The 12559-nt window shown below is 37.0% G+C and overlaps 1 protein-coding gene across 1 annotated transcript; it reads left to right on the forward strand.

Moving 5' to 3' along the window:
- Positions 1–5864: 5864 nt before the first annotated feature.
- LOC121389888 lies at positions 5865–12019 on the forward strand. Its single transcript, XM_041521548.1, has 3 exons — positions 5865–6726; positions 10765–10973; positions 11349–12019. Exons 1-3 carry the CDS (start codon positions 6649–6651, stop codon positions 11800–11802), a joined length of 741 nt encoding a protein of 246 aa, XP_041377482.1. The 5' UTR covers positions 5865–6648; the 3' UTR covers positions 11803–12019.
- Positions 12020–12559: the final 540 nt, after the last annotated feature.

The following is a 12559-nucleotide window of genomic DNA, read 5'->3' on the forward strand; positions in this document are numbered from 1 at the left end:
TTTGCATCCCTGTATGAGGACAACATGTAGCATCATAAAGATAATCATGTTGCCTCACAAGTTCAATTAGTTTTTCTGTTTCGGTGACAGAAAATTGTTTTGTTCCTCGAGGCATTTTGCCAAAACCAAAACACTTGTAGGAAACAGGGGAATACCCAGGAAATACCCTCTTCCTGACATCACTTCCTCTGTCCGTTTTAATGCGTTTGCTTTCTCAATCGCTACATGGACCGATTGAAAAGTAACACAACTGCATAAAGCTATGTCTCCATGTGGGTGTATGCGTATGCGCGAACGTGTACGTATCTAAAAATTCGCTTCTATGTATTTAAATTGTGGTGTCTCCATGTGTGCGTATGCGTATGCGTGAGCATCTGCATAAAAAACACGTATGCACAGAATCGGTACATGTAGCAAATGTTTTTCTATGCTCGCGCAGTACGGACACGTAAATTCCATAAAATTACGTCATCGGTGAATTTCCCGCTAAATTTGAAGCTAACATTGTGTGCGTCTTTTCGTGATTTCAATCTTTTCAACATTATGATTATTATTATTATTATTAGGCCCCTATTATTATTATTATTAATAATATTATTATTATTATTATTATTATTATATATATATATATATATATATATATATATATATATATATATATTATTGTTATTGTGTTGTTATTATTATTATTATTAACCTTATTATTATTATTATTATTAGAACTTTTCCCCATCTCATATTTTGGTGGCCACTTCCTCAACTTACATGTTGTGATGTCACACCAAATATTTTTACGCAATCTTCTACGCACACATGGAGACGGTCATTACGCTTACGTGTACACACATGTTCGTGCATACGCATACACGCACATGGAGACATAGCTTAACACAAACGCAACGCTACCGTAAACACATTAATGGAATTGTAGCTTTACAGATTGCGCATGCAATGTAAAAAATAACTTATCACTTGAGTTCTGGATTATCCCATTACGATTATTGGGTGATTTACAAGTCCTCCCCATTCCGTTACTAACGGTTAGTGATGTTCCAGTGATCGATTATAATCGCAAATTGATGATCGATTTATTTTTATTTTATAATAATCATAATTGATTGTGTGTGGAAAAGTTAACTGTCATTGTTCCTCCAGTGTAGATCGTGGAATTGATGTAAATATATTATTTGGGTTGGGTTTTTCTTTCATGTGTACACAAATAAAAAATATATTAAATAGTTATTAAAGGTAAAATTAGCGATTTGTAGGACTGATCCCAGTGAACATGACAATAGGTGCATGGTGCTTACAACTCGAATCCTTCTTATCTTTGTATAATTCTAAGCGAGTTTGTAATCAAAAGTTAATTGGTTGGAGTAAACCGATTATAAAGAATGATCGATGATGAAATTTCAACCGATTTCCATCACGGCATTCTATATATACTACTAAAAAGAATTTAAGGGTCAAAAATTTATAACCAAATAAGTTTCAGAGTGTATTTGATTGATGATGTAAACTACACCAAAAATTTAATTTATTGTTCCATATTTACAAAAAACCACAAATAAACGTCACTGTATACAAGAAAGACACATGACATGCTGTCAAAGTTGAAGGTTGTCAAACATGGATTTTACACATTAGAACATTCTTTTAATAGTGTGTGAATCCACCCCTGGCGCGAATACACTCGACACATCGTTGCCTCATGCTGGTGATCAGACGTCTGAAGAACTCTTGGGGAATGGCCTGCCACTCTGCCATAAGAAGTTGACCCAGAGCATGAAGGTTGGCCGGAGGGGCATGGTTATCCCGAACTCTCCTGCCTAATTCATCCCAGACGTGCTCTATTGGGGCCAAGTCAGGCGAATATGCTGGCCAATCCATCCTGGCGATACCTTGTTGTCTGAGAAAGTCCGTTACCACCCTGGCGCGATGGGGTCTGGCATTGTCATCCTGCAGAACTGCCCCGCCGCCAATCTGCTGAAGGCCTGGGAGAACCAACGGCCGGATAATCTCATTCAGATAGCGGATTCCATTCAGATTGCCATCCACCACATAGAGGGGGGTCCTGTGGTGGATAGAGATGCCGCCCCACACCATGACGCTGCCACCACCGAACCGGTGACGTTGTCTAACGTTAACGTCAGCGAAGCGCTCCCCAGGACGTCTGTAGACACGAACCCGACCGTCGTTGAACTGGAGACTAAACCTGGACTCATCAGTGAACATCACTCGACCCCACTGAACACAGACGCAGATGAAGCGTGCACCAGTGACGTCTGGCCGTTCTGTGATGTGATCAGACCTGTCAACCTTTAGTCAAGAGAAAGCAGGAGGTGTGTGTTGAAAAAGCAGGAGATTTTGTCAAAAAGCAGGAGATTTTTTAAATTCACACAATTTAACCCAAAATCGCAAGATTTAAAAAAAACATTATTCAATAAGTTATATGAATACTTTATAATGTCAAATATACTTCTTAACCTTAGATCTTGGCATTAAAAAAAAAAAAAAAATATTAAAACTTTTTTTTTTTTTTTAAGTTTAAATATTATTATGATTTAATACATATTTAAAAAAAAAAAAATATTTTATCCAAAAATGTTAAGAACATGAACAAGAAATAATTTTTTTAATTAGTACATTTACGGTATTACACTTACAGCCTTACAGGTTGCGTTACATTATCATTTGTGGTTAGTGTACCTAAGTACCAAAGACAAATTTATATAAATCTTATAAATTAATATTCCGTTTTTACTATAGTGAGGAACGGTGGCGTGGTACTTATTTAAAATCATTATAATGATGCAATAAACATTGTATTTTCATTAATCATAAGTAAAATCTCATTACGGACATCGTGTGAAATATACCGGAATTATACCCATTTCCGTGAGTAACTTTATATCAAAGTCAAACACAACATTTTTTAATTGTACAAAAATAATTTCTTGAAGTGTACCCTTATAACCAACATTTTACCGCACAAACATACAAAATTAACTGACACAAGTTTGTTTATACAGCTAATTGGTCTTTTCGTTGTCTTGCTGTGACATGTGATTTTAACATGCATGTGTATCGCTGTCAACTCAGGAGTCTGGCAGTTCAGATTCGTTATAGTTGCATTATCATTATGTAATCCAGTGGGAAGACATTTTTACAATTCAGAGGTGTTATTAGAACTAAATTGGATAGTTTTTTTTTTTATTATATGGCAACACTGAATGTCAATACACAGCCTGTTGAATTAGCGACACACGCTTCATAGCCATTACGATGACAACAAACATTATAATAACATGTCATTTTATAAACTCCATGTGCTTTTTCAACAATATAAATAGGCTATCCCACAATTCTTACTTCGGCAAAGGTTAAACAGTCGGGACAATTCGGCCTGTTACATTCTCGGAAACCGAAAGTAGTCGACATTTTCCAAATGAGAAAAAAAAGGCAGAGTTACTTCCCTTCTGTTATTTTGACAAAAGAGGATCGATTTTTTTTTATGCTTACAAAAATGTCATTTAACAGGAGAAACTGTCTCCCGCACAGGTGAAAGGATATTTGATCAAATACCGGGAGACTCCCGCGGAATCCGGGAGGGTTGACAGGTCTGGATGTGATAGGAGTGGTGGTCAAACAGCCTGGCGACGGCAGCGTAGATTATTGGCTCTCAGACGATTGCGTATGGTTTGATCAGACACTCGAGTTCCAGTCGCAGTCCGCAGATGTCACATAATCGGCGTGCAGTGGTTGTGCGTTGACGTAGAGCCATATTGGTGATGTAGCGGTCTTCTCTATTTGTAGTGCTTCGGTGCATTGGGAACATGGAATACACATGCAAAGCGTGCAAATGAAGCGCTTTGTGAAAAAGCAAGTTATGGGCACTTAGCAGACCTTTTGCTTTCGCCCTAATTTACGTGCAAATGTAAGCATATTTTCGCCATTAGAACTAGTCGACAGTGTCAATGACAGTGGATTTTAATTCATTTATGGGTTGCTTAGACCCACTTTCGTCAAAATGGAACAATACCATGCGTGACATTATGGTCTAGCTAATATAATTGACATTCAGAAAATAATGTCGAAAATATCGTCTGACTCTTAAATTCTTTTGAGTAGTATATATTGGATAACGTACAACTATGTGTGGGTTCGTGAAAAGTAATTCACGTGCTCTGTGTGGGCGAGTTAATTATATTTCAAGAATCAGTTTTTAAAAGATAAATAAATGTTTAATAATAGCATAGTGCAATCTGATTAAAATTAGCTCTACTGGTCTACCATTAGATCTAACAGCATTGCCATGTCTAGGTGACATTTCATCTATAAATAACAATTTAAATATCAACCAATTACACTTCACCTTTTATAGCGTTATTCGGGAGCATACAAATTCTAAAAATATCGGGCGAGACTATTTATGCAATAGGCGAACTTGTTGGTATATTTCAACATTAAAAAACAGAGGGAAAAGTGCAGTAATAAACTCTGGATTGTATACTAGTATAAACAGATTTTATGGCTATACCATAACGGTTTATTTTTTCGTCTTGAAACTAATTTTATATAAAATGTTATATTGAAATTAGTTTCCGGCATGCTTCGTAATTCGTCTGAATCATTTTGTATACCCTCTGCATAATCCCGAATGTTTTCAAATTCTTTTCAAATCACTGGCATGATTTTGCAAGTAAGGTTTTGATTGGTCGAATGAAAGGTCAACTGGACTTGAGCTCCAACGGGCTGCTGTTAGATCCACAGGTAATTAACCAGTGGAGCTAATTTTAATTAGATTGAGCGTAGTGAGACAGGTTTTCGGTGAGCATAAGCATTTGGTTCTACAGCATATAATAGACATTTATAAAACTGTATTTCTGATAGAGTTGTGCTTTAGCAAACATTGATGTAACATTACAAGATTACAGCTATTCAACTATTAATTTTAAAAACCAACCAAAACAATCCCAACAAAAGCTTTTTAAAAAAAACCCTTGTGAAATGATTTTTTTTTTTTTTAAAGTTCCGGCCCCTTAAAAATAGCCAACAGCAATGTAGACCTATGTCATTTACACATTTTTCACTAATAATAAAACAAAGTATCTCTTAAATAATAATAAATGTTTAAAATAATTCTGCAACACCTCCAATTATAGGCCTAAATTTTAGTGGCGGATCTAGAAAGTCCATTAGGGAAGGGGCCAATGACATGTGGCCGAGGGGATTTCTCGGATTCTCCAACGTAAAACAAAATGAAAAAATAAAATAAAAATATAATTGTTTCAAAATTTAGGGTGGGGGTGGGGCACGCGCTTGTGCATGTGTGTGTTTTTTGCTGCATGTAGTAATTATGAATTATTGAAATGGGGCGAAAATGTACTAAAGTAGTCTGTCACCCCCTTTTGTACCAATCATTAATCGTCTATTGAATATTTTAGGTGTGTGCTTTATTTTTCACTCTCAAAACATAGTTCAAACATTTAGTCCCCGTTCTAAATTCCTTCTCAATTCTAAAAGTGTAAAAAGTAAAGTTTGTTTTATTTAACGACGCCACTAGAGCACATTGATTTTTTATCTTATCATCGGCTATTGGATGTCAAACATATGGTCATTCTGACACTGTTTTTTAGAGGAAACCCGCTGTCGCCACATAGGCTACTTACAGGCAGTAAGAGATCTTTTATTTGCGCTTCCCACAGGCAGGATAGCACAAACCATGGCCTTTGTTGAACCAGTTATGGATCACTGGTCGGTGCAAGTGGTTTACACCTACCCATTGAGCCTTGTATAGCACTCACTCAGGGTTTGGAGTCGGTATCTGGATTAAAAATCCGAACCCAGTACCTACCAGCCTGTAGACCGATGGCCTAACCACGACGCCACCAAGGACGGTCTCTAAAAGTGTAGGTTGCTGGGTTAGCTTTTTTCTTCAAGTTTACAACTCCGGAACATTTCGGACAAGATTTTCAAGTCTGAAGTTGTTGAAATGGTAATTACGAGAACACTCGAACCAGCATAAAGTTAAAGTTTGTTTTGTTTAACAACACCACTAGAGCACATTGATTTATTAATCATCGTCTACTGGATGTCAAACACAGGCTTGCGCAAATTAAAAATTTGCATAACCTGAAAAGGGGTTATGTCAAAAGATTTTGCATAACCTATTTTGGTTTGCGTAACCTGTTTTTTTTCTTTATAATTAAAAAAAAAAATATATATATATACTTAATTTTGAGAAACAAGAGAGTGGCAATGGTAAGTGAAAAGTATATGTATACAAATGTTTAAGAGATTTAAAAATAATAATAATGATTAGAACTATTGTAATAATTTACCAAAACAATGAACATGTATAGTGAATGTCAGGCTTGACCTATTATATAAAACATCATCATGTGTGCATAACTACGTGCGAATAAATAAGAAGTCATTTACAAGGCAATTGCTTACCATTAATTTTATAATATTTACTTTTATGTTTGAAATGTGGTAATTTTGACATACAGTCTTAGAAAGGAAACCCGCTACATTTCCTAGAAGCTGTTCTCGTGATTATTACAGTTTATTACAGATATAACACATGGTATCAGGCAGCTGAAAGTTACAGTTTGGCACCATCAACAAGTTGGCATTCCCAGCATGAACACCAAACAAAACAAAATGGAAGAATTCATGGCATCCTTTGAGACCCCAACAGTAATTGAAACAGATTCTAAGGTGTGTAAATTTTTTTTTTTTTAAACTTTTTCTTCTTTTTCTGCATTCTTTTTCTTCTTTCAACCTCTTTCTTCTTTTCTTCTTCTTTTTCTTCTTCTTAATCTTCTTCACGTTGATCAAGTCAGTAGGCCTACATTGACTTTGATCAAATCGTCCAGTAATTGAATATTTGTGTTTGTTTTGGGGACCATTTTCGATAGTGTTTACAAAACAATTCAAACTTTGCGCTCTGTCCTGTGTATTTACCATAGTTTGACACCCAATAGCCGATGTATGTTTCGTGCTGGGGTGTCGTTAAACATTCATTCATTCATTCATTCTGTCCTGTGTATGTTTAGATTACATTTATAATGAAATTAATCTTGGGAGTGGCAGTCCTACAAAGTGGGAAGGATGTTTTGTTCTCCAGGGGCACTAGCGAATCCCCAGCAGGGATTTAAATCTTATTAATTTGGGTACAGCAGGTGTTTTGGTCTCTAAGCACAACAAGGTATTTTTAGTACCATAATGTTATTAATAACTGCTGAAGGTTTGTTAATATTCAGAGATGCATTTCAAGTTATTTTCGTATAACCAAAGCTTCGTAGTTCAGTGGTTTTGAGATGACATGTTTTGAGGTCAGTATGTTTGTGCTTAATTTGGGCAGGTGGATTTTGGGTATATGCATTTTGGGTACGTTTATTGCGTCAACTTCAGTGTAATCTAAAGCCATGCATCATACGATTATCCCAGTGATCATACGGTCACGACTTTGTTAAACTTTCTTTGGACTTTATCTTGTTCAGGGATGGGATTTAGTCCATTTGGTAGAGCTCACCTGAGTTGATTGGTTCGTAGGTTCAGGTTCTTGGTTTGAACCCCCTCAGCAGACCCATTCTCTGATTGCCCCCCCCCCCCCCCAACCCAGTCAGTGCCCCATGACAGGTATATGAAAGTCCATGGTATATGTAGTCCTGTCTGTGGATAGGGCGGGATGTAGCTCAGTGGTACAGCACTCGCCTGATGGCCTATTGGGCTATTCCTCATTCCAGCCAGTACTCCACAACTGATGTAACAAAGGCCGTGGTATGTAATATCCTGTCTGTGGAATAATGTATATAAAAGATCCTTTGCTAATCAAAAAGAGTAACCCATGAAGTTGCAACAGCGGGTTTCCTCTCTCAATATCTGTGTGGTCCTTAACCATATGTCTGATGCCATATAACCGTAAATAAAATGTGTCGAGTGCGTCGTTAAATAAAACATTTCTTTCTTTCTGTAGACATTTTAAAAACCTCCACCTGTTACCAACACTGGTCGGATTGCTGGTGCTCTCTTGCACCTGCCAGCGCAGGCGGTCTTTCCCCCACCCTCTCCTGTCATGGACAGAGGAGCTGGCTGAGGTTGCCACCTGTGCCCATGACAGGCGTGTGCTACAACAGCTTGCTTTGAATGTGCAGGTTAAACACTGACCTGACCTGACATAGTTCTTCCTCAAAATCAACAGATAAACATGTGTCAACTTACAGTATGAAATTAGTGGGTGAGCCTTAACTCGGGCATGCATTTAAAACTGAGTAAACTGAAATATGACTCGATATTGGCATCAGTATCGGTATTGTGTCCTTACTGAATACCACACCGATACAGAGGTAAATCACCCCAAAAATACTGATCAAAACTGATCCTAAAATTTCAATACCGCCCAGCTCTAGTTGAGGCATTGACTACATGTAGCTACAATTTTATATGCATGGGGGTTGGGGGGGGGGGGGGGGGTCACTCAATCAGATTATCTATGAGTGGTGTTATGGAGAGACAGAAAAATATGAAAACTGGGTGGGGAAATAAAAAGATGTGGGGTGGGGGTGGTATGGCTGCATACCCCACCTTGAATATACTGAGGTGTCGTTAAACATCATGCAGGCATCGAAATAAGCATTGTGTCTGGTAACCCATTTACAGGTTACCACAAAATATAGCCTGGTAACCTATAGGTTTCCACAACTATATAGACTATTTTCCAGTAATTCTACGTTTAAATTACAGGGCACAATATTTCACGCGAACCGCCGTTATGTTCGCGTGTCGGTTACGCAAAATTAAATTTACGCAAATCGGTTACGTCATGACCTTTAGACGTTCAGAAATTAAAACTTGCAGACTTCACGATTACAGGAAGTTTATTCATGCAGACATACTACTATTATTCTGACAAATGTTTTAGATTGATTTTTAGACACTTGATGAGTGGCAAACCAGTAGACAACGGTATATTGCAACGGTTGTGACTTGCGACCAAAGGCTCAGTATAGAGTCGAGCCAAAAGTTTTAAAGAAATGTGCACGGACCGCTAAGGCGCCTAAATTATCTGCTGCTATTCTGTCTCTAAAGGAATATATGTAGACATAATATTGGATTGCCTATAATTTCAGACCTGTCAATCCTGAATTCGGCGGGAGTCTCCTGGTATTTGATCAAATCTCCTGACAGCCTGTGCAGGAGACAATTTCTCCTGTTGAATGGCATTTTTGTAGGCATAAAAAAAAATAACATAAGGGAAGTGCCAAACTCTGGCCCAGAGTTGACAGCAATACACACAATGTTAAAATCACATGTCACAGCAAGACAAAGAAAATACCAATTAGCTATATAAACATACTTGTGTCAGTTAATTTTGTATGTTTGTGCAGTAAAATGTTGGTAACAAATGTACACTTCAATAGATATTTTTTTTACAATTAATAAATGTTGTGTTTGATATAAAGTTATCCACGGAAATGGGTATAATTCCGGTATATTTCACACAATGTCCGTAATGAGGTTTTACTTGATTAATGGAAATACAATGTTTATTGCATCATTATAATGATTTTAAATAAGTACCACACCACTGTTCCTCATTATAGTAAAAACTGAATATTAATTTATAAGATTTATATAAATTTGTCTTGGGTACTTCAATTTGGGTACACTAGCCACAAATGATGTAACGTAACCTGTAAGTGTAATGCCGTAAATGTACTAATTAATTTTTTTAATTTCTTGTTAATGTTCTTACCATTTTTGGATAAAAGAGATTTATTTTTTTTATTTTTTATTAAATCATAATAATATTTAAACTTTAAAAAGAAATATATATACACATATTTTTATTTTTTAAATTAATTAATTAATTATTTTTTTTAAAAGCTAAGATCTAAGGTTAACAAGTATATATGACATTATGTAGTGTTCATATAACTTATTGTAATAATGTTTACAACAACCTTGCGATTTTGGGTTAAATTGTGTGAAGTTAAAAAATCTCCAGTCTTTTGACAAAATCTCTTGCTTTTTCAACACACACCTCCTGCTTTCTCTTGACTAAAGGTTGACAGGTCTGTATAATTTTACAAAGGTTGAAAATGGTTTTAACGTAAACAAAAATGCAACAATGTCACAAAAGCTGAAAAATACTAACATTGCATAATGAACTTTAAATAACAAACATTTGGAATGTTAGATTCGGGCAACTAAAAATTACTTGTTGTGATCCCGATAGCAAATGGTGAATAATAATAATAATAATAATAATAATAAATATGCAACGCTACGACCATACGAAAACAAAAGAAACTTCTTTCGATTTGTAAGCATCAAAGAAACTGTTTTATAAAACGTTTTCTTTTGTATTTTGTTCTAACTTTATGTTTGAGCTAAAAATTATGTATTTAAAATACAATTTCAACGTAACTTTGAGGTAACCAATCAGGTAACTCACAGGTTACGCAAATATAATTCACGTAACCGAACAATTGGTTACCTAGGTAAAAACCACGTGAACCGACTTCCGGTTACCTCAGATTTCGAAATGTTGTCCCCTGAATTAAATGTTGGCACACATCTAGTTGCCATTCTGACATTCTGAAATTGTATCGGAAACGCGGAAGTCTGGAATGCATTGCCTGATTTATGTTTGGAAACTAAAACTACTGTTATGTTGAAATTTTAAACTTATTATGTTGTCAGATTTATGCCATTTTGTATAATTCATTTGAACTTTAAACCTTCACTCAGGCAACCACAACAAAGAAACAGCTGAAGCAGACCACCACGACAACACCCTTGCCATCTGGGATAAAGACACGCTTAACAACGCTGAATGAAATGGCCAAAGATATTGGGCGGCAGGAGGAAGAATCCCGCCATATAACGAATCTGGTCACCCTGGCTGATCTTCTCAAGGATCTTACCCACTCTGTGGCCCATACGTCTGCCTTGGACAGGTTGGTCCTCTGTCTGTCTGTCTGTCTGTCTGTCTGTCTTCTTCTTCCCGGGGAGAGGGATCTAGCTGAGGCGGTAGAGCGCTCACCTGAGGTGCTTTGGTCACAGGACCCAACCTCTATCGACCCATTTTCTGTGATTTGTCTTAACCAGTGCCCCACGACTGGTATATCAAAGGCCATGGAATGTGTTATCCTGTCTGTGGGATGATGCATATAAAAGATCCCTTGCTGCTAATCGAAAAGGGTAACCCATGAAGTGGCAACAGTAGGTTTCCCCCTTAATATTTGTGTGGTCCTTAACGCCATATAACCATAAATAAAATGTTTTTGAGTTCGTCGTTAAATAAAACATTTCCTTTCCTTTTCTTTCAACAGACAAACTTCCTCAGCTCATCAAAACGATTCTGACAGCTTCAGCCGTACTAACCAGCGTGAGTCCGTTTCTGGAATAAACATCACCCAAGGTGAATCGGGTTGCATTATACCCATCCACAAGGTTCCAGCAAATAGACATTTACAAACCTCAGACATTCAGTCAGATGATATACCCATCCACCATGTTCAGGGCAGGCGAAATTTAAGATCCTCAGATATTCAGTCCGATGATATCGTACCCATCCACCATGTTCAGGGCAGACGAAATTTAAGATCCTCAGATATTCACTCAAACCGTCCTGGACCCAATCAGTATATTGAGACACCTATGTTTTACTATCCTCGGCTATTCCGTCTAGACCCTCCCTGGATATTCATTCAGATAATATACCAATCGACCATGCTCAGTCAAAACGTATTGGACCCACCCAGAATATGTTGTCAAATATTATGAAGTTATTACACCCAGTTCAGTCAGAGTACATTAGGCCCACATGCAATATTCAATCAAATAGTACAACCATGTCCAGTGTATCGGCGTGTCCGGTGTATCAGCGCGTCCGGTGATTCGGCGCACTTGGTATTTTGCTTAAGTATGCTTAGGAAGTTGTCATGTTGTCAGTGTTTTTAATGAATTAAAGTTTAATTCCTTTTCCAATGGTTAATCAAGTATCAACATATTTATTGTTAAGGGTGCAATTTATTAAAAAAATTTTTTTTACGATTATCAATAATTATATCATAATTTCAAAATAAATCATTCACCTGTTTTCGTATATATAAACGCGAAGTAGGTGGTGAGCGTTATATTGGCCCGTGGTGGGCGTTATATTAGCTCGTGGTGGCATGCTGGTGGGCGTTGTATTGGCCCGTGGTGGCATGCTGGTGGGCGTTACGTCTCCTCGTTGGCCCGTGGTAGCACACAACAGTTATTTGTGAACCTTCAGCAGAGATTTATGCATACCAGCCCATAACATCATGAATGCCCTATGATACGCCCTCAGGTATGTATCTATTAATGTATGTATTTATGCATGAATGTATTTATGCATGAATGTATTTGCCATACGTTTGTGTGATATATTACATTAGTATCATCTATCTGGTATATGTGTAAATATTGTAATCACGGCACCCCAACCCTGACACCGTCATGAATGTCTGGGGCAATAAAATAAACATTTAAATGTCAAAAAAGAAACGCATAGGTG

The sequence above is a fragment of the Gigantopelta aegis genome, chromosome 15 (assembly GCF_016097555.1).
Source record: "Gigantopelta aegis isolate Gae_Host chromosome 15, Gae_host_genome, whole genome shotgun sequence".
NCBI classification, from domain to species: Eukaryota; Metazoa; Mollusca; class Gastropoda; order Neomphalida; family Peltospiridae; genus Gigantopelta; species Gigantopelta aegis.